Genomic DNA, 23,826 nt, shown 5'->3' with positions numbered 1-23,826 from the left:
GCTCCAGGCTCCGAGCCATCAGCCCAGAGCCTGACGTGGGGCTCGAACTCACGGACCGCGAGATCGTGACCTGGCTGAAGTCGGACGCTTAACCGACTGCGCCACCCAGGCGCCCCAAGAGACTCTTAATAACTGAGAACAAACTGAGGGTTGATGGAGGGTGGGAGGGAGGGGAGGGTGGGGGATGGGTATTGAGGAGGGCATCTGTTGGGATGAGCACTGGGTGTTGTACGGAAACCATTTTGACAATAAATTTCATATTAAAAAAATAAAATAGTGAGCCAAAGAAAGACATGGCAAAATTTGCAAATGAAATAAGGAGGTAGATTTAGATGTAAATGAATCCTTGACATATGGCCAAGCCTATGGTGAGGTTATTTCAATTATATGCATGGATAAAGAAAATGTTAAATTTAGTATTTGTAAAATTAATTTCCTTTCAATTTTTTTTCATTTTTTGTCCATCTGAAAGAGAAAAATGGAGAGACTCAGTAAGACAATAGAAAAATAGGAATGGAATAGAATCATGAAAGGAAGAATTCGTCTGAATAATTTTAAGACATTTAACCAGTTTTATAAAAGATATGTTTTAGTTGTATTTTATATTATATAATATGTGAACATTATAGAGTGAATTATATACAACAAGTCTATGAGACAGACACAATCTCCAGTTACAAATGAAGGGCATACATGGGGTATCCAAAATGTGAATCATCAAGAAAAGCAATACTGTGCAAACACTGGTGACTACTAATTTTTCTTTCTTTCTAATTGTTTTGAAATGTTTCCTTTTCTGTTATAATTTTCTCTTCCTAGCTTGGCCCTAGCTTTGTAGTTTTAAAAATTTTATCCTACATTATATCCCAATGATTCATCGTAACATAATATAGGACAAGGATCAATGTAAGATTACATACACATAATATGCATACACCTGTGTGTGTGTGTGTGTGTGTGTGTGTGTGTGTGTGTGTGTTTGTGTGTTTACATAATGTAAGATTAGACCCTCTGATCATTGGGTGTGTTTGTGTATGTGTGTATGTATACTCACATGTGCATGCACATCTTGAAGATCATTGTATGATTTCATTTTATGTTAAGGGTTCTTCAGAGAGCTTTTATTTGATATTAGTTCTTTCTCCAATTATCACATTATGCTTAAACCTTGGAAAGGATTCCCCTCTTGATATATTTTAATAAAAGAACCTTTAGAGCCACATACCCTCCATCTTTTCTTCATAGGCTGTAGACTATCTTGGCTTCTATTGCCTGAAGACTTATATCTAATGGAAACATTAAAAATACCATGTCAGGTTCCAGTAGTGGGAAATAGCTGGAAGTTATAATAGATCAAATGGAAGACAGAGTTTTACTTTTAAATTAATAATTAAATTCAGAATTCTCTTTGATATGTTAGTGTTGAGGCTAATTAGAGTATATGATTTACAGTGAGGCATGATGAAAATAATATTGAATATTATACAACTTGGATATTAATCTGAACTTCACTGTTTATTTGCCTAATGACCTTGAGTAAGATAGCTTCAGCCTGACTTCTCACAAGTTTAAGTGTGTGGTTACCAGTATCTTTACTGCCCAACTCTTTATAGTGTTGTCAGGATGAGATGATATATGTTAAAATATTATGTAAACAATGAAGTTCAATATTAAGGTGACTACTGTAAATAATAGTTAATATGTGCCATGCACTATATTAAGTCTTGTCATAATTTTTACAACAGTTTTATGAGACAAGCCACATTCATATTCTAGTTTTACAGATCAGAAAGGTGAGGTTCGGAGTGTGAAGGACACATGATTGGGTTCACACTATAGGTCAGTGGGAAAGGCAAGATTTGGATACTGGTCTGTCTGACACTAGACTTGATTTTAATAATTGCACAATTTTTGTCACTCACTTGAATAATAATTGCTACATAGAGTTATGCATGGAAGTAAAATTCTCTTTATTATCACATCTGAATTCTAAATGATAAAATGAAATAATATTTATTTTTCTTAAAAACAGAATGCCATAGAGTTCTAATCATCCAAATGTGTTCTTCCTTTAGAATTTAATTATCTTGGATCCACTCACAGTGACTGAGGAAGAAATAAGACCATCACTAGAAAAACGTCTTGAAGCCATTATCAGTGGGGCTGCACTGTTGGCTGACTCTTCCTGCACAAGAGATTTCCATCGGGAACGGATTATCGCAGAATGCAATGCCATTCGTCAGGCTCTCCAGGACCTGCTTTCAGAGTACATGAACAATGTAAGTAACTGGTTTTCCACTAACTCCTTACAATGGGTATGTACTGAGGTTCTTTCTGTGTACAAATGTAATAATTTACAAATGAGTACATGATTTTACATGGTTTGGCTTTCTGAATGGGTTCTACTCACAGAGTACAGCTTTGAAATAGGAATTTCTAGGGATGAGATCCAACAATATATAATTGTTTTATTTGAGGAAGTATTTAAATATTAGTTGAAGAAGAGAGTCAGGATTAGAGAAAAGAAACTGGAGTTGCACATCAATAAAAGGAAGATGAAAAAATGGGAAGGGTGTTCAGGAGTACATTGGTGAATAACAAAATTGGAATTTAGATAGTATTAGATAAAGTGAATGCTGCAGGAATCAGGGTTCAGTTTTGAAGGTGTAGAGTGCCTGTAGTTTGTCACTTTGGCTCCTAACCTTTTTCACAAATGATATACTTGTATAGTTTTTTGCAGTTTGACCTACCTCTTAGGAATATTATAAATGTTGTCTAAATTTAGACAAATGCAAAAGTATTTGTTTCAAGATCCTTTTGGTTTCATTTCATATATATTCATATGTGATATATTCAGTTCATATGTATTTTTCTACATCCATCTATGGAGTACACATGCCAGTTTTTACACTCAAATTATTGCTGTTTTTAAAATGAACAAGAGGGGCGCCTGGGTGGCGCAGTCGGTTAAGCGTCCGACTTCAGCCAGGTCACGATCTCGCGGTCCGTGAGTTTGAGCCCCGCGTCGGGCTCTGGGCTGATGGCTCAGAGCCTGGAGCCTGTTTCCGATTCTGTGTCTCCCTCTCTCTCTGCCCCTCCCCCGTTCATGCTCTGTCTCTCTCTGTCCCCAAAATAAATAAACGTTGAAAAAAAAAATTAAAATGAACAAGAAAGCATTGAAGACATTGTCAACCATATATTGATCATGAAGCCCCCTTAAGTAATAGAGCTAAATAAAATGAAGGATTTATTATATATATATATTATATATAATATTTTGTTCATCTTCTTTATAAATGGAATAGTTCAAGAATTATGAGAGTACATTTTGAAAATTATTAGTTACAAATCATATGACTTTGGGGTATGAAGTTGAAGATTTAGGATTGTTCAGTATAAGTAATTTATGTGAATAATTGAAATGTGCTAAAATTAGTTAATGAGTTTTAAGGCTCCTTCTGCACATTTGATGTATCTTCATATCTTAATATTTGATAACTTTGGCTCCTGACCAAAAGTCTCTTGCCTGTCAAGAGATCAAAGTTGTAAAGCAGACTTTGTTAATAAGAACATGTTAGTAATGTCATGTCCTGCTTCTGAAGCTAGAATGTCTTCAATTTAGGCATATAATATCTCTTTTTTAAATTTTTTTTTTATGGAAAATTTTTTATGGAAAATTACGACAAAGCATAAGAAATAGAAAATTATATAAGAAAAGCATGAACCCAGAAAGCATATTATACATTTTTAATTAAAGATTTTTTTCTAATGTTTGTTTACTTTTTAGAGAGAGAGAGAGAGAGAGAGAGACAGAGTGTGAGCAGGGGAAGAACAGAGAGAGGGAGACATAGAATCTGAAGCTGGCTCCAGGCTCTGAGCTGTCAGTACAGAGCCCGATGCAGGGCTCAAACTCATGGACAGCGAGATCATGACCTGAGCTGAAGTCAGATGGTTAATTGACTGAGCCATTCAGGCATCCCTAGTTAAAGAGTTTTTAAGGGAATTTAGCAATTATAGGAAACTCAAAAGATAGCATTGTATCGGATTTCCTTCTCGCATGATCTATAAACCATTAAAATTATTCTCATATTTATACATACAAATAAAATTGCATATAAGTTTATTTTAATCTATAAAGTATAAAATTATAGATAAATTAACTTTTCAGATATAAAGTTGTTTTATTCTTTTAGATGCAAAAGCAAACAGATATACATGGCACAGTCACCCACATACATAGTTGGGGATGGCAACATAATTGTAGAGCTTGATGCAAAATGAAAATGCAAGTACCCTTGTTTAAAATCAGGGAAAAAGCTTTTTATCCCCTCATAGTCTTGATTGACCTGAGAAGGTGATTTTTACTTGCTATTTAATGTTAGGTTCTCTGTTACATAGTACTTGTGAGACCCTCACAGCTGTCTCTAGCCCTGCCCCATGACCATGACCCACTTTGCCTTGTGCTAAGGCCCCCACTGGGAGTGGAGGGTGGCAGTAATTGTTGGGTGGGAGAGCAGGTGGCTAAGGACTTGTGCCCGAAAGGCAGAACTGCTTGTGAGTCTAGGGCATATGCTCCATCACTAATATACACAAATCCCAAGGTAAAATTATTAAACATTTCAAGACTGTGGTAGCAAAGCATTAAAGGCCAAGCATGGGGTTCCTTTCTGAGTATGGGGCCCTGAGTACAGTCACAGGCCCCTGAAACTGGTCCTGTACATCATAAATACATACCACATAAGTGATTTTATGGCTCTCTTCAACTTTGGGTTAAAAACTATTTGAGTTAAAAACTATTTATACCAAAGGTAAAGTGATGAGAGCATTTTGCCCTGGGTAAAATCATTAAGAAGGTGCATTGTCTCTAGATATTTGTAAACAATAATAAAATGAACTGAAAGTTGGTCTGGTTTTTGCTATCACCAAACTCTAGCAATTCTAAATGTTAAGTGATAAAGTGTTTTTCTCAAAATTCTTTTGTTTTTTTAAGTTCTAAACAATACTGTGGTTATAATTGACTTTTAATGATATGTATGAATGATTCAAATTGCACATCTTATGATTATCCTTTAATAACCATGACATTCCTTAGGCATTTAAACAGCAGATTCAAAAGAAACAATGATGACACAATGATTATAAAGAAAAAGAACTAGAAATAGAATCACTTCAATTCTGATATTTATGTTATCACTCAGAATTTTTATTTAAATTTAAAATTATAACAATAAAACAGAATTGCTAGGGGTAATATTTGTATTAAGTAAATGCAAATTTCATGCATGTGAAGTTCATACGTGAAATCCTTTATTGAATTTTAGCACTAACTGAAATTTGTTCTTCTTTTAAAATTTGTCAATTACTTTAAAGTTAAAGAACAAATCATAAAAATAATGATTATTACTGAAAAGTAATTTTGTCATGTAGAGGAGACAGGTGTTTAAATATTTACTTCAGGTATAAAATATGTTAGGTGAGTCACTGAAAAAAATATATGTATATATATATATATATATTTCTTACTGCTCTTTTTCTTAACAAGGGTTTACTCTGATAGTTTCAAGGCCCATTTCTCAAGAACACATAACCTATTTATTTATGTTACTAATATCCTTCTCTTCGATATGTTGGTTTTAAGACAAGGTAAGTTCTATGTTAGAAGAATGAAGTGGAAAGGAACTTTTTCATTTATAATATGCAAATAATTAAAATCAGAGGTAAGTACCTTTTAAAAAATCATGTCCAGAAAATTATCTTAATTTTTTTTAAAGTAGACTTAGAAAATTTTTATTTAATTGATTAGATCATACTACTCTTTATGCTTGATGGAGGCTGTTTTTTTCTTCCTTCCTCCTTCCTCCATGTTTCCTCTTCTCCTCTTCTGGCAAAGAAGAGTAAACACCCCCTGAAATTCATTTCCCTCTTGGCACTTCCCATTTTTAGCTCTCATCTCTGTTGGCATTCCTGTGTTTATTTGTGTGCCTTTCCTGGACAGGAGCTCCAAAAGAGTGAGGACTCTCTCCCTGGCCCTTAGCACAGAGACTTTCAGGTAGCAGGTGCTCAGTGATTATCATTTGGTTACAGGTATATTGAATTTAGTACTTGCTTCTTCTCAGTTTTTAAAATTAAAATGGACAATGTGCCTAAAGCAGTTAATTTATATTTATTTAATATATTAAATAATAACTGTGGAGAAAATATGGGGAGGATTAATGGTAAGAATAGAAACCTGGGAAAGGAAGAAGGGCACAGAGGTGAGAAATCTGTTCTTTGGGTGATCTTAGTATATTTGTATATTCCTTTCTCTTAGGATATAATGTTAAATACTTGTTGAGGAGGGCATTTTTTTTTCAGGGAATGAAAGACTTATTACGTGTGGGTAATATCTGGTGATCTGCCCTAATGTTGATGTAGAAGTCAGAGCAGGAGGAGCTAAATTTATTAAGTCTACATGATCAGAATTTATGGTCTACATGATCAGAAACCCATTTATATGCACAGTATATTAACTTTGTATTGCAGGTAAAACCCACTAATAATAAAAAAATATGAATTTGTAGTATTATGAAAAAGTACTGCACAAGCAGTGTAATAGTTCCTTTTCATATGAAAGTACAGAATTTTAGGCCTAATGCTAGTATCTGATCTAGCCAATTAATATTTGAATTAAACAGTACGAACCAATCTGGAAAAACTGTGGGGTATGTTATCAGAACACGTTTCTAGGTTTATTTTTATTCCAAGTTTATATCAGAAATGACGCTTCTTTATAACTGTTTCATCTGCTTTAACGAAAGGGAATGCACTTTCCTGGTATTAGCTGAACTCAAACCTTTCTCAGAATTTGCTTAAAAGATTTTTGATGGCTCTTATACTTAAGTCCTCAACTTTCCAGTTTAAGGAATGTTGTGTCTCATTTGGTGGGCCTGGTTTGCTTTTCAGATTAGTTAGGAGTTTTTCTATTGGGCTGTTGATAAAAAAAATGCTTGGTAATTATTGAGACACAATAAAGATAACCATAAAAATTTAAAGCAAGATGAACACTCATAATCTGTGCATCTTTTATATGAATGTAACTTCAAGGTTTTAAATTTTGTTAGTCTGTTGGGTACAGAGAAGTTCAGCAGTGGGAAATGAATGTAGCTTATGTTTTCTCAGGCGCAATCTGCATAATCAGTATGAATCTAGGTGACTTTACTTTCTTAAACAGATCAGTAAGTCTTGATCATTTGTTTTTTTGACTGAAGCTCTATGTTTAGTAAGTTCAATGTCTTGTCACATTAATAAGAAATTAGTAGGTAATGAAACCACATGGATCTATAACAGGTAAAACAGTTGACCACTTAACACTTTAGTGATTATATATGATTGTTCTAATGTTTTCCATAATATATGGAAATAATTATTTTACATCCATAGGTCAAAAGTCGGACATAAGTTTCACTGGGCCAAAAAAGGAAGTGTTAGAGTGCTCCAATCTTTTCTGGAGAATCCATTTCTTTGCCTTTTCCAGCTTCTAGAGGCCATCCATAGTCCTTGGTTCACAGCCTCTTTGTCTATCTTCACAGCCAGAAATGTCACATTTCCCTGACCCTGTTTCTGTCCTCACATCTACTTCTCTGACCACATCCAGGATATGTTCTCCACTTTTTAGGATTCATGTGATTAGATAGGGCCCACTCAGATTATCCGGGAGAGTCATCCCATCTCATGGCTCTTAACCTTAATTACATTTACCAGGTTCCTTTTGCCATGTAAGATACCATGCTCACAGGTTCTGGGAATTAGGGTGTGAGCATCTTTGGGAAGCCCATGATATACACTAATACCAGTCTTCCTTAGTCTCTTTTGTGGAATCATCATCACTCCTTACATTTTAAATCTGTTGTGGTTAGTATCTCTTACTTTAAGCTTTATGCAGGTAGATCACATATCTATTTATTTACTATTTTATCTCTAGCCCAAGATATAATACTTGGCATTTAGAAAAAGCTAAACTGTAGTTTTTAATGGAAGAATGAATGAAATTATTGCATATTGTATATTCCCTGTAATGGAGAAACTTCTTCTCTGGCATTCAATGAAATGAGTTTTGAGCGTCTACTAGATTTATATGATGAACTGCCTGTTATAAAAGACCTTATTTTGCAAAGTATAGGTCTCTTCTAAAAATCAGTGTGAATATTCAGAAACAAAATTTTCTCATCACAGTCTCTTCATTTGTATGCACATCTAGATATATTCCACAAGATTTTTACTAATTAAAAAATATACTCCAGAGAACATTTAGAATTAGATAAAGTTTAACTTCTGTTTTTTTAAAACTTAGGAGTAAAAAAAATGTCTATTTTTCTAAGACATTTCTGCTGTTTTTGTTATACCTTCAGGATTGGTTAGGTCTAGTCTGTCTTCTCTGATGTACAGCATAATTAAGGAATTCTTCATGTGGATGGGGCAGAGTGAGGAGGCTCTAAAGAAGGGAGGGTCTTAGAGAGAAGTTTTTTTTAATGGTGGTCTTTCTATAATTGGTGAAAACAAAGTTGGAGGTGAGTTGTCATCATGATTTAGTTCTAAGAATCATCAGACATGGATATTTCCCCCGGGGTGGATTGAAATCATGTTGATATTGTTACGTTTGGACATATTACTGGACAGAATCTTCAAGTGATGTAAGGTTGTTGGTGAAGTTAGTACTCAGATTGGTACTTTATTAGAGAGGGTATTAGAGAGGTATTAGGGTATCAGAGAGTTTAGTGAGTGATGGCTAAAGTAAGTCAGGCCTGGCTGTATGCAGGGACTAATTTGCATTTCCAGACCTCTTACTTGCTCAATATTTTCTTCTTTTGGTGTCTTATGTGAAAGTACATTGTTGGTTCTCATTATATATTTGTTTAGTGACTAAATAATCAAATGGACTGGCTTTTGTTATTCAGAGACCTATCTCATTTGTAAGTCTTGTGTTTAATTTCCCTGTCCTGGGGAATTATAAAGATTTGCTAAGCCAACAAAGAGATGTTAAAGGGTTTTTCTTCCATATTAGTCCTCTACCTCTTCCTTGAAAATCCATTTTAGAAATAATTTCAGCCTTATTTGTCATGATGATAAGGTAAAGCAGTTAGGATTATCTTTATGCAATGATTTTTTGAATACTAGAGACAGGTTAGAATTAAAATTCCAAAGAGGTAAAGGCAACCCCAAATCTCTTTTCTTTTCTTTTCTTTTCTTTTCTTTTCTTTTCTTTTCTTTTTCTTTTCTTTTTCTTTTCTTTTCTTTTCTTTTCTTTTCTTTTCTTTTCTTTTCTTTCTTTTCTTTTCTTTTATTTGACATAACTGGCTTTTCTAACACAGAGAAGAAGGCAGAGATGTAGACAAAATGCAAAGATGGAGGAATTTATCCTAAATTAAAGAATAAGGTAAGGCCATGGCCAGAGAACTAAGTGAAGCAGATATAAATAACATGTCTGATGAAGAATTTAAAGCAATAATCATAAGGATACTCACTGTGCTTGGGAAAAGAATAGAAGACATCAGCAGTACCCTTAACCTAGATTTAAAGAGTTAAAGAAGAATGAATCAGAGATGAAGAGTACAATAAGCAAGATTATAACACACTTGATGCAATTCAGGCTAGAAAAAGAAGAATGAAAAAAAAAGAATGAATTAATGACCTAGAAGACAAAATAATGGAAAGCAATGAACTTGAACAAAAGGGACAAAGAAAAAATATGCAACACAAGAAAAGACTTAGGAAACTCAGTGACTTCACCAAATGGAATAACATTTGTATTATAGGAGTCTCAAAATAGACAAAGGGGAATAAAAATGTATTTGATGAAATAATAGCTGAAAACTTACTTAATTTGGATAAGGAAACAGACATCCAGATCTAGGAGGCACAGAGAACTCCCATCAAAATAGAAAAAGCAGATGAACATTAAGACATATTGTAATTAAATTTGTAAATATACTGATAAAAAATCTTGAAAGCAGCAAGACAAAAGAAGTCATTAACTTACAAGGGAAAAACCATTAGAGTAGCTGGAGATTTTTCAACAAAACTTGGCAAGCCAGAAGGGAGTAGCATAATATATTCAAAGTGCTGAATGGGAAAAATCTACAGCCAAGAATACTCTATCCAGCAAGGCTGTACTTCAGAATAGAAGGAGAGATAAAGAGTTTCCCAAACAAAAACTAACGGAGTTCATGACTACTAAATTAGCCCTGCAAGAAATATGAAAAGGACCCTTCAAGTGGAAAGGAGAGACCAAAAATTACAGCATAGAGGCAGGAAATACAAAAGCAGTAGAAATGAATGTTTCTGTAAAAATCAGTCAGGAAATTCACACAAAAAAAGAATATAAAGACTATAATAACATACACCTAAAACATGGGGAGGAATGTAGAAAAGAATTTGTTCAAACTTTAATGACCATCAACTTCATATAGACTGCTATTTACAGAAAAAGTTGTATATATAAGCCTTATGGTAATGATATATCAAAAACCACTAAAACTTGAAAAGAATAAAGAGAAAATAATCCAAATATATACTAAGGAAAATCAGCAAAACATGAAAGAGAAGAGACAGAGAAGAGAAGAGAAAGAAAGACAAGAAAGGATCAGAGAAAATTTCTAAACGACAGCAAAACAATAAAATGGCAATAAGTACATATCTGTCAGTACTTACTTTGTGTTTTTTTAATTTAAATTAAATTATGTTAATTTTTTTAAGAGAGAAAGAGGGAATGAATGGGGGAGGTGCAAAGGGAGAAGGGTGAGAGAGAATCCTAAGCAGGCCCCACGTGCAACACAGAACATTACAGGGGACTTGATGTTACGACCATGAGATCATGACCTGAGCTGAAATCAAGAGTCAGACACTTAACTGACTGAGCCACCCAGGTGCCCCAATAATTACTTTGAATATAAATGGATTAAATGCTCCAATCAAAAGACATAGACTGTAAGAATGGATAAAAACAAGATGCAGCTATATGGTGCATACAAAAGACTCATTTTAGACCTAAAGACTTCTATGGATTGAAAGTGAGATGTAGAAACTTTTATCATGCAAATGGATATCAAAAGAAAGCCAGGGCAGCAATAATTGTATTGAACAAAATAGACTTTAAAACATAGATTGTAACTAAGAATGGCGCTATGTAATAATAAAGGGGACAATCCAGCAAGAAGCTATAACAGTTGTAAATGTTTATGCACCCAACATGAGAGCACCCAAATGCACAAAGCAGTTAATAACAAAAATAAAGGAACTAATTTATAATAACACAATAATAGTATGGGACTTTAATACTCCACCTACATCAATGGACAGATCATCTAAACAGAAAACCAACATGGAAATGGTGACTTTGAATAACACACTGTACTGGATGGACTTAACAGATATATTCAGAATATTCCATACTAAAACAGCAGAATACACATTCTTTTCAAGTACACATGGAACATTCTCCAAAATAGATCACATATTATGTCACAAAACAGGCCTCAACAAAACGTTGAAGTCCTACCATGAACCTTTTCTAACAATACACTATGATGTTAGATGTCAACCAGAAGAAAAAATCTGGAAAGACCACAAATACATGGAGGTTAAAAAACATGTCACTAAGTAATGAATGGGTCAACCAGGAAATCAAAGAGGAAATAAAAAAAATACATGGAAACAAGTGAAAATGAAAACACAATGGTCTAAAACCTTTGGGATGCAGCAAAAGCACTCCTAGGAGGGGAGTGTGTAGAAATACAGAGCTACCTCAAGAAGCAAGAAATGTCTCAAATAAATAACTTAACCTTACACCCTAAAGAGTCTAGAAAAAGAAAAACAAATGAAACCTAAAACCAGCAGAGGGAAGGAAATAATACAAATTACAGTATATATCTAAAAATGATATAGAAACTAAAAAACAAAACAAAACAATAGAACATATAATGAAACCAGGAACAGGTTCTTTGAAAAAATCAATAAATTTATAAACCTCTAGCTAGTCTTATCAAAAATATGAAGAACCTAAATAAATAGAATCACAAATGAGAGAGGGAAAATAACTAATACTCAGAAACACAGATTATGAAAAACTATATGCCAACAAATTGGACAACCTGGAAGCAATGGATAAATGCTTAGAAACATATAAATTGCCAGAACTAAAACAGGAAGAAATAGAAAACTTGAACAAACCAATAACCAGCAAAGAAATTGAATCAATATTAAAAAAAAAACTCCCAACAAACAAAATTTCTATTGTAGAAAAGAACACAGGCAGTAACTTCTTTCACATTGGCTATACCAACTTTTTTCTAGGTATGACTCCTGAGGAAAGGGAAACAAAAGAAAAATAAACCATCATGACTACATCAAAGTAAAAAGCTCCTGTACAGTGAAGGAAACAATCAACAAAATTAAAAGGCAACCTGTGGAATGATAGAAGATATTTGTGAATGAGATATCCAAAGTGTTAGTATCCAAAATAAATAGAACTTATAAAACTCAACACCTAAACAATGGCAGAAGACATGAATAGACATTTCTCCAAAGAAAATATACAGATAGCCAATGGACACATGAAAAGATGCTCAGCATTAGTGATCATCAGAGAAATACAAATCAAAACTATAATGAGATATTACCTCACAGTGTCAGAGTGGCTAAAATCAACAACAGAAGAAACAATAGGTGTTGACAAGGATGCGGAGAAAGGGGAACCCTCTTGAACCATTGGAGGGAATGCAAACTGGTGCAGCCACTCAGCAAAACAGTAAGGTGTTTCCTCAAAAAGTTAAAACTAGAGCTGCCTTACAATTTAGCAATCGCATTACTAGGCATTACCTAAAGAATACAAAAAATACTAATTCAGAGGGACACATGCACACCTATGTTTATAGCAGCATTATCTAGAATAGCCAAGATTTGGAAGCAGCCCAAATGTCCATTGACTGACAAATGGATAAAGAAGATATGTATATCAATCAGCCATAAAAAGGAATGAAATTTTGCCATTTGCAACAACATGGATGGACCTAGGGAGTAATATGCTAAACGAATTAAGTCAGTCAGAGAAAGACAAGTACCATATGATTTCACTCATCTGTGGAATTTAAGAAACAAATGAGCAAAGGGTAAAAAAAGAGAGAGGGAGGCAAACTAAGAAAAAGACTCTTAAATATACAGAATAAATTGATGGTTACCTGAAGGGGGAAGGTGGTAGAGGGGCACCTGGGTGCCCTCCTTTATCACTTTCATCTTAAGCGTTAGTTAAGCGTCTGACTGGTTCAGGTCATGAACTCATGCTCTCACAGTGTCTGACTCATGATCTCATGCTCCTGAGTTTGAGCCCTGTGTTGGGTTCAGTGCTGACAGCTCAGAGCCTGGAGCCTGCTTCAGATTCTGTCTCTGTCTCTCTCTGCCCCTCCCTGGCTTGTTCTCTCTCTCTCTCTCTCTCAAATATAAATAAACATAAAACAAAAATTAAAGAAAAAAAGAGGTGATGGAGATTATGGAGTACACTTGTGATGAGCACAAGGTATCGTATTGAAGTGTTAAATCATTACATTTTACACCTGAAACTATCATTACACTGTATGTTAACTAACTGGAATTTAAATTAAAAAAAAAAAAGAAAAATTAGGGGCAACTGGGTGGCTCAGTCGGTTAAACTTCCAACTTTGGCTCAGGTCATGATCTCACAGTTCATGGGTTCGAGCCCCGCTTTGGGCTCTGTGCTAACAGCTCAGAGTCTGGAGCTTGCTTCAGATTCTGTGTCTCCCTCTCTCTCTGTCTTTCCATGCTGACTCTCTGTTTCTCTCTCAAAATAACAAATAAACATTAAAAATTTTTAAAAAACATTAAAAAATAAAATAAAAAATAGAAAAGCTAAAATAAGAAAAGTACAGGTATTCACTGATCTACAAAAGGCTTAAGTCAGAACTATTCCAAGCTGACCTAGATGTTTCGTCACCTAGAAATTATGTGACTATATTTGTATTGTAGATAGGATAATATGTATGAAGGATTATAAGAAGAATTTAACATATTTTATTGACAGATTCTGTATTGGCCATAAATAATTGCTAACACATAAAATTTGAATTAAAATTCTATTACTGTTGTTGCAGTTTCTAATTGCATAATTCTTCTATATATATTGTGCTAAGAACTGGTGATTTCTGAGTATTAACAATCACAATCCTAGTTGTCAAGGGGAATCAAACAAATAAGTAAGCAAAATAGAGCACAATAAAATTGTATAGTAGTCAGTAGTAAATACAATAACAGCACCAAGTAGGGAGTAGTAAACTCCTCTGTGAAAACTTCACAGAGAAGAAGAAAGCTCTCACACTGGCCTTTGAAGCACAGACAGGTTGGAATTCCAGAAAGGGGCAACAGCCTGTGCAAAGGCATAAAAGCAGGAATCAACATTATGCGTTTGGTGTCGGAAACTATATAAGCCGTTTGGTTTGGGTGAAATGTATGGGAAAGAAGGAAAGATGACATATGAGGTTAAGTATTTACAAATTTAGGAATAGGTTTCTTTCAAATATTTGATAAACTTAAAATCTCTTTGCTTTCAAAACAAGTCAGATTTCAATTTAAGCCTTTCTTTAATGCTAACCAATTATGAGTCACTCATAATATTACCTTAGCAATTTCACTTTATAAATTTGTTTCTATTTGTGATTCATAATCACATTATGTGATTCATAATATGAAATATATGTTTGGTATTTGTCCCGTTTTCTGGCATAGAACTCCTAGAACCCTTGGACTTTTATAAGTGATGAGAGTGATAAAAGTATCTTTTGTTATATTAATGAGGGGGCTTTGGACCTAAGGATGAGGGCTGGTTATCAGGAAAACCAACCATGTGATTAGAGGATTACAGCTCTCAGTATTACCTCCTGACCTCCTGGGGTGAGGAGAGGGGCTGGAGGTTGAATTTAATCACTAATGGCCAGTGATTTAATCGATCATGCCTATTTAATGAAGCCTCCATAAAAACTCAAAGGATGGTGTTCAGAGAGCTTTCAGATTGGTGAACACATGGAGATTCAGGAATAGTGGCACACTAGAAGGACATATCTTGTGCCTCTTCCCACATACCTTGTCTTATGCATCTCTTACATTTGGTTGTTTTTGAGTTATATCCTTTAATAATACCCTAGTAATCCAGTAAGTAAAATGTTTCTCTGGGTTCTGTGAGCTGCTCTAGCACATTGATTGAACCCAAGGAGGGGGTTGTAGTAACCTCTTGTTTATAGCCAGTTGATCAGAAATACAGGTAACACTTGCACTTCGAATTGGCATCTGAAGTGCTAGGGGGGAGGTGGTGACAAATCTGTAGTTCTGAACTCTTAACCTATGGAATCTCTTGCTATCAGAATTGAGTTGAAATGTAGGATACCCAGCTGATACACTGAGCACTGTTTGTTGGCATGGGCGAACCTCTCCCCTGCCACATTGGAACTGGTACTAGAATCTTTTACCATTGAAACATATTTTTGAATTAATTTGTAGGTAGCCTCTGAATAAAAATGTTATCTTACCATTGTGATATAAATTTAGCATCAAAGACCAACCTCTAGCTTTATTTCTGTGAAGACACGGATAAGCAACTTGTAGTTGATTTTCTTGGCTACTGGCTACACTTAAAAATTAATTGGAGATGAAGTGTCTGGGTGGCTCAGTTGACCGAATGCCCTACTCTTGATTTCAGCTCAGGTTATAATAACACAACCCGGGAGTTTGAGCCCTGCATTGGGCTCTGCGCTGACAGTGTGGAGCCTGCTTGGGATTCTGTCTCTCCCTTTCTCTCTGCCCCTTTCCCACTCACATTCTTTCTTTCTCTCCCTGTCTCTTTCTCTCCCTCTTTGTCTCTCAAAAATGAATAAAAAAACATTAAAAAAACCTTTAAAAATAATTAATTGGAGAAGACTGTTAGTGATATACAAATTGCAAATTGTCCCATCATATTTTGGTTCCTTATTTTGCATCAGAAATTTTCACAGTATATATTTAAGTCTTATAACCACAACAAAATAGCTTATTGAATTCTTGACATGAATTTATTCATTTTTTTTCCTCTGGAAGATAAATTGAAACTAGGTTTGACTAGGTGTTTTCCTTAGAGATAATTGTAACACTTTGTCTCTGACGGAACTCAACCAACATTGTTGATTGACAAAATTTTCTTTCTGAAAAGTTGTTTGCTTTAATGTACTATGGCAGCGTTTAACTGTTTCACTTTGACATTTATATGAACTTGAAGTAAATTTCTAGTACCCTAGTGGATTTGGATTTGAGTATGATTCAGTCTGAGTACCTTGTACCTCATTTGAAACTACTTTTCTTTCATTCACATATGGGAAGAATATAGCTATAAGAAGTTTTATCTCCTTGTAAAAAGTTTATTGCTGGGGCACTTGGCTGACTTAGTAGAGCATGCGACTCTTGATCTTGGGGTTGTAAATTTGAGGCCCATGTTGGGTGTAGAGATTACTTAAATAAAATCTTTAAAAAAAGTTATTCCTATCAGTGGTAGGAAGATCAATGCCCTCCCTCCTACCCTTGATGTTCACACTCTAATCTGTGGAACCTGTGAATATGTTACCTTACATGGTACTACAGACTTTGCAGATGTGATTAAGGACAGGGACCTTGAGATGGAGAGATTTTTCCTAGATTAAATGGGCCCAATCTAATCACATGAGGCCTTGAAGGCAGAAAACCTTTCCTGCATGGATCAGAGAAAGATGATCTGGAAGAACAAGGAGAGAATCAAAGAATGAGAGAGAGTAAATTCACCATTCCTGCTTGGAAGATGGAGGAAGGGGGCCATGAACCAACATATGTGGGTGGCCTCTGTAGCTGGGAATGGCCCTCAGATGACAACATCAAGAAAACAGGTATCTCAGTCATATAAGTACAAGGGACTGAATCTTTAACAACCCAAATGGGCAAGTAAATAAATTCTCACCTAGGGTCTCCTGAAAGAAACAAAGCCTAGTTGACCTATAGAACTGAAAGGCAATAAATTGGTGTTAAGCCGTGAAGTTTGTGTTAATTTGTTACAACCATAATAGATAATTAGTACATGATCTTAATCATGGGTCATGTAGTTTACTTTTGTAGAGAAACTGTGTGAGCAAATTTGAAATCTTATGTAAAACTAATTGCTGCAATTATATAATTAAAATGTAGATATATTAAATCTGAGATGTGTACTTAAATTTCAGGAAAAGCAATCAGTTTTATAGAAATACCAAAATATTGATTTTTGAATGTACTTATGTATCTCACAGAAGATTTAGCATGAATTAAAGTGCCTGAAAACCATTTAATGGTATAAACACCATGAACTGTTTTTGTGCTACAGAATGGAAAATATGATTTAGTTTTTTTTCTGAGCCAGTGCTTTCCAATGGAAAATCATGCAAATGAGAATAATATGTGAGCGACATATGTAATTTAAAATTTTCTAGTAGTCACATATAATAAAAGGAACAGGTAAGATAATAAATTTTATTTAATTAACCATATGCAACATATTTCAAAATGTAATTATAAACATTATCATTGAGATAGTTTATAGCTTTTTTAGTACTAAGTCTTTGATATCCAGTGTGCATTTTTCATTTATAGTACACCTGGATGAGCCACATTTCAAGTGTTCAGTAGTGCACGTGGTTAGTAGCTACCATATTTGATAGCAAAACTCTATGTAGAAATGTCTTTCCCACCACATGGTTTTTGGTGCCCATTATTAAAGTGGTAGAAACACTACCACTACTGTTAGAAAAGGTAACAAAAGAAAAAAGAGTATGCTTAGCTCAGGGAGACCAAGAGCTATATAGCATCATGTTGTCATTTTTAGTGTCAACCAGTAAAAATAGACAACTAGGGGGCGCCTGGGTGGCTCAGTCGGTTAAGCGGCTGACTTCAGCTCAGGTCATGATCTCAGGGTCCGTGAGTTCGAGCCCCACGTCGGGCTCTGTGCTGACAGCTCAGAGCCTGGAGCCTATTTCAGATTCTGTGTCTCCCTCTCTCTGACCCTCCCCCGTTCATGCTCTGTCTCTCTCTGTCTCAAAAATAAATAAACGTTAAAAAAAATAAAAAAAAATAGACAACTAGTATTTCATACCAGTATACTGGAAAAAAACAAAACTTTCTATATGTTGTAGATTACATTTTCCAACATAGTCATAATAATATCTCCACTTCGCATATTCTTTTTTGGTATGACTGCATTTCTTCTATTGTTAGATAGAGTTTAATACCCTCCTTCTTGAACTTGGGCTTGCCTTAATGACTTGCTTGATCAGTTAAATATGGCAGAAGCAACATTCTGGGACTTCTAAGGCCATATCATAAAAAAACTTCCAGATTCCTAAATCTCTTAGAATGTTCAGTCTTGGGACACCCCCTCTCAGAACTTAATTGCTATGTTGTAGGAAGCCCAACCCACATGGAGAGGCCAAAACCAGGCAGACATTCTTGCTGACAGCTTTGCTTGAGTTTTCAGCCAAAAGCCACCATCAACTACCTGCCCTGTGAGTGTGCTATCTTGGATGTCCAACCCATAATGGCTGCAATTGAAGTCAAACCTTGACCGCAGCTACGTAGAACCCTAATGTGTGAAACCATGGCTGAGTTCAGTCATACCTCAGAACCATGAGAGAGAATAAAAAGTTGTTGCTTTTAATCATTAAGTTTTGGAGTGGCTTCCTATACAGCAATAGATAATCAGAATACTGTAGAATTTGATTGTCAAAGACTTTCCTTGGAGAAGAGCATAAAGAATCAGAACCACACTAACGCCAAATTTAAGGAACTACCTAGAAGGTACAGAGGAAAGAGTTAGACTGTTCTTTTAGCTCTAGTGGTCAAGGGTTATTAATAAAAGCTTTTTGAGGAAGAAGATAAAATTGATAATTACTAAGTAGATGTATATAGAGAAATCTGTTAATGGATCCTATTATGAAGTGTAGATTTAATTAATCTCCACAGATCTTTCATAGTCTTTAAGTCCTGTGTTAAAAATTAAACCACTGTAGGTATCTTTATAACAGAGATATGAAGTAGGTAAACCTTACCTAACTGTAGGTGTTAAGATTCTTGTGCCCAATGTGACAACAAAACAAAAAACTAGGGAAGTGGCCCTCATGTAGAATATCATTTTAACAAGGCTTATTTGTATCTGGGTGCACTTATGCTATAATGAGATCTATAATTGCATTAAAAATGACTTTGAAACTTTTCCAGGTAACCCACAAATGATAATTCTCAAAATGTACATGATGATCACCTGCTCTTTAGTGGTCTTGAATCAGAATCATTGAATACTAAGTGATTATATAATTTATGCTGCAGAACAGTCACAGGCAAATGTTTGTTCAGCTTCTTGTGGTTACTAAGTCTCTCTTCCTCCTTGGTAATTTTAAGTATAGTAGCAAGGACTCAGAAAAAGAAATACGAAAAACCCCTACAAAGTTGGCAATATTGTAAGTATGGCAGTTGGCTTACAACTGGGGAGAGAAAAATAATTATTTTCTTTGGTGCATAGTAGAGATATGATGATCACTATTTATGATAATCATGCTGTCTTTTGTAAAAACAGAAGCTCTTCCTAATTTTACAACTCCTTTAGAAGTATTGATAGCTTATTTTATTTAGTTTCTGACCTTTTATAGAACGTACAAGCTTGTAAACTAGAAGCAACTGAACCTACTTTATGATTACTTTTATTTTATATTAGCTGTTCATACTGTACCAGGAAGCCTTCTCATACTCTCTCATTTTTGGGTTATTATAGTGTTCTAGGAATGCCTCTCAAAGAATAGAAACTAAAATTAAAAAAAAAAGCTTTTATTTGGAAATAATTATTGATTCAAAGAAAGTTGCAAAGGTAGTACAGAGAGGTTTTCTGTACCTTTTCCCCAGTTCCCACATTGCTTGTATCTTATGTAACTATAGTATGATATCAAAACCAAGAAGTTGATATACTGATATAAATTATGTGTATAGTTCTATCACATGTGTAGATTCAAGTAGCCACCACCACCACAATAAAGATACAGAAATATTTCATCACTACATAGATCTACTTTTGCTACCACTTTATATTCATACTTACCCTCTCAACCTCTTCTTCCTGCCCTTCCTGCCCTCACCCCACCTATCCATAACCCCTGGAAAATACTAATCTGATCCTCATTTCTGTAATTTTATTTTTCTAAAATATTTTATGAATGGGATCATAAAGTATGTGATGTTTTAAGACTGGCTTTTGTCACTTAGTATGATGCGCTAGAAATCCAAGTTGTGTATTGAGTTTATTCTTTTTTATTGCTGAGTAGTATCCTGTGGTATGGATGTACCATCTTTATTTAACCAGATACCTATTGTAGGGCAATTTTGTTTTTTCCAGTTTGGGTCTATTAGAAATAAAGCTTCTATGGACAGTTGTGTATAGGATTTTGTAGACATCAGTTTTCACTTTTCTGAGATAAATGCCCAGAAGTGTGATTACTAGATCATATGGTAAATGCACGCTTAGTTTTTAGGAAACCACCCAACTTTTTTCCAGACTGGCTATACTATTTTTCATTTCCATAAGAAAGAGTGTAATTACTCCACACCCCAACTAGCATTTGGTATTCTATTTTTTTTTTAACTTAGCTATTCTAGTAGGTGTGTAGTCATTGCTCATTGTGATCTTAATTTGCATTTCCCTCATGTCTAGTGATGTTAAAGATCTTTTCATGTGCTTATTTGCCACCTGTATATCCTCTTCCGTGTAATGGCTCATCATGTTGTTTGCCAATTTTGTAATTGGATTGTTTGTATTTTACTGTTAATTATTGAGAGTTCTATATGTATTCTAGATAGGAAAACTTTTTCATATATGGGGTTAGCAAAAATTTTCTTATATTCTGTAGCTGGTAAAGTCAATTTTATCAGTGTTCTTCTTTCATGTATTATGATTTTGTGCCAAAACTGTTCAAGTTCTGGGTCCCAAAGATACTCTTTAAAAGTTTTATTTTTTAGATTTACATTTTACAACGTTTATTTATTTTTGGGACAGAGAGAGACAGAGCATGAACAGGGGTGGGGCAGAGAGAGAGGGAGACACAGAATCGGAAACAGGCTCCAGGCTCTGAGCCATCAGCCCAGAGCCTGACGCAGGGCTCGAACTCACGGACCGCGAGATCGCGACCTGGCTGAAGTCGGACGCTTAACCGACTGCGCCACCCAGGCGCCCCTAGATTTACATTTTAAATTTATGATCCATTTGAGTTCATTTTCATGAGGTATGAGACTTTTCTCAAGATTCATTTTTTGACTATTGATATCCAGTTGCTCTTGCACTATTTGTTAAAATGGATATCCTTCCTCCATTAAGTTACTTTTGTGTCTTTGTCATTTCTGTGGCATTGAACTATTTGTCTATCTTTTGATTAGTACCACACAGTATAGATTTCTATAGCTCTATATTAAGTCTTGAAATTGCATTTAGTTGTCCCTCATAGATTATTCTCTTCTTTCAAAGTTGTTTTAGTTTTTTCTAGTTCCTTTGCTTTGCCATGTAAATTTTAGAATAATCACATATATATCTACAAAAGATCTTTCTGGGATTTTGATAAGAATTATGTTAAACCTGTAGTTTTGATTTGTATTTCCTTGATGATCAGTGATGCCTGTTACACCAACTAAAATCAACAGCACAAGAAACAACAGGAATTGGTGAGGATGTGAAGAAATGAGAACCCTTTTGCACTGTTGATGGGAATGCAAACTGGTGCAGCTGCTTAGGAAAACAGTATGGAGCTTCCTCAAAAAGTTAATAGAAATACCCTATGATGTAGCAATCACAGTACTAGGTATTTACCCGAAGAGTACAAAAATACTAATTCAAAGGGATACATGCACCCCAATGATAATAGCAGCATTATCTGCAATAACCAATTTATGGAAACAATCCAAGGGGTCCATCAATTGATGAATGGATAGGGAAGATGTGGTATTATATAATGGGATATTACTAGGCCATAAAAAAGAATGAAGTCTTGCCATTTGCAACAACATGGACAGAGATAGTATTATGCTAAGTGAAATAACTCAGAGAAAGACAAATACCATATGATTTCACTCATATGTAGAATTTAAGAAATAAATGAACAAAGGGGGAAAAGAGAGAGAGAGAGAGAGAGAGAGAGAGAGAGAGAGAGAGAGAGGCAGGCAAACAGACTCTTAACTACAGAGAGCAAACTTATGGTTACCAGAAGGGTGTTGAGTGGGGGATGGGTTAAATAGGTGATGGGATTAAAGAGTGCATTAGTGATGAGCAGCCTGTGTTGTGTGGAAGTGTTGAATCACCATATTATACACCTGAAACATTACACTATAAACTAACGAACGGGAATTTAAATAAAAACTTAAAAAAAAAGAATTATGTCAAATTTTATATCAATTTTGGAGAATTGACATCTTTGGTATATATACCAAGTCTTCCAGCCCATGAACACAGTATGTCTCTCTGTTTATTTAAATCTTTGATTTCTTTCATTAGCACTTTGTTTTCAGCCTACAAGTCTCATACATGTTTTGTTAGATTTATACGTAGTTGTTACTTTTTTTAGGCATTGCAAATAATATTGTATTTTAAATTTCAATTTCCACATGTTCATTACCAGTATATAAAAACACAATAGGTTTATCTTATGTCTTGTAACCTTTCTGAATTCACTTATTAGTTTAAAGGTTTTTTTGTTTGTTTGTTTTTTGTTTTTTGTAGGTTCCCTGGTGTTTCCTACATCGACTTTTATGTCATGTACAGATTGGACAGTTTTATTTCTTCCTTTTATTTATTTTTTTAATTTTTTTTTTTCAACGTTTATTTATTTTTGGGACAGAGAGAGACAGAGCATGAACGGCGAGGGGCAGAGAGAGAGGGAGACACAGAATCGGAAACAGGCTCCAGGCTCCGAGCCATCAGCCCAGAGCCTGATGTGGGGCTCGAACTCACGGACCGCGAGATCGTGACCTGGCTGAAGTCGGACGCTTAACCGACTGCGCCACCCAGGCGCCCCTATTTCTTCCTTTTAAAACTGTATGCGTTTTATTTACTTTTCACACCTTATTACACTGGCTAGAACTTCTAGTATTATGTTGAATAATACTAGAGCTGGTATTTTTGCTGGTAAGAGCTGATATTTTTGCCTTTTTGCTGATCTCAGGATGAAAGCATTCAGTCTTTTACAATTAAGTATGATATTATCATTAATTATTAATGTAGATTAAAAATGGTAAGATATAAAAATTCTATTCGACTTTTCTGAGTTTTTATCATGAATAGATAGGTGTTGAATTTTGTCAGAAATATGCCTAACTGGGGTGCCCGGTTGAGCATCTGACTTCAGCGCAGCTCATGATCTCATGGTTCGTGAGATCGAGCCTCATTGTTGGGCTTTACACTCACAATGCAGAGCCTCCTTCAGATTCTCTGTCTCCCTGTCTCTCTGCCCCTCCCCTGCTCTCTCTCTCTTTTCTCAAAAATAAACAAAAAAAAAATAGAAAAAGCAAAAGAAAAAATATGCCTTTTCCATATCAGTTGACATGATCAAATGGTTTTCTTTATTTAGTCTGTTAATATGGTGGATTAAATTGATTGGTTTTCAAATATTGAATGATTCTGGCATTTCTGGAATAAACCTTACTTGGTCATGGTGTATAATTTTTTTCCTATACTGCTGAATTCTATTAATATTTTGTTAGGAATATTTATTCCTAATATATTGATGAAGGATA

General features: G+C 34.8%; 1 protein-coding gene across 2 annotated transcripts in view; it reads left to right on the top strand.

The window, feature by feature from the left end:
• CTNNA3 (catenin alpha 3) overlaps positions 1–23,826 on the top strand; it is a 1,753,506-nt gene that overhangs the window by 492,110 nt on the left and 1,237,570 nt on the right. For both annotated transcript variants that reach the window (XM_043596448.1, XM_043596447.1), the window contains exon 7: positions 2,076–2,279. In XM_043596448.1, the coding sequence (XP_043452383.1) occupies positions 2,076–2,279 (204 nt within the window). The remainder of the gene's footprint in view (positions 1–2,075; positions 2,280–23,826) is intronic.

The sequence above is a fragment of the Prionailurus bengalensis genome, chromosome D2 (assembly GCF_016509475.1).
Source record: "Prionailurus bengalensis isolate Pbe53 chromosome D2, Fcat_Pben_1.1_paternal_pri, whole genome shotgun sequence".
NCBI lineage: Eukaryota > Metazoa > Chordata > Mammalia > Carnivora > Felidae > Prionailurus > Prionailurus bengalensis.
Note: the sequence above shows the minus strand (reverse complement) of the source record. Positions and strands in the feature narration are given on the sequence as shown.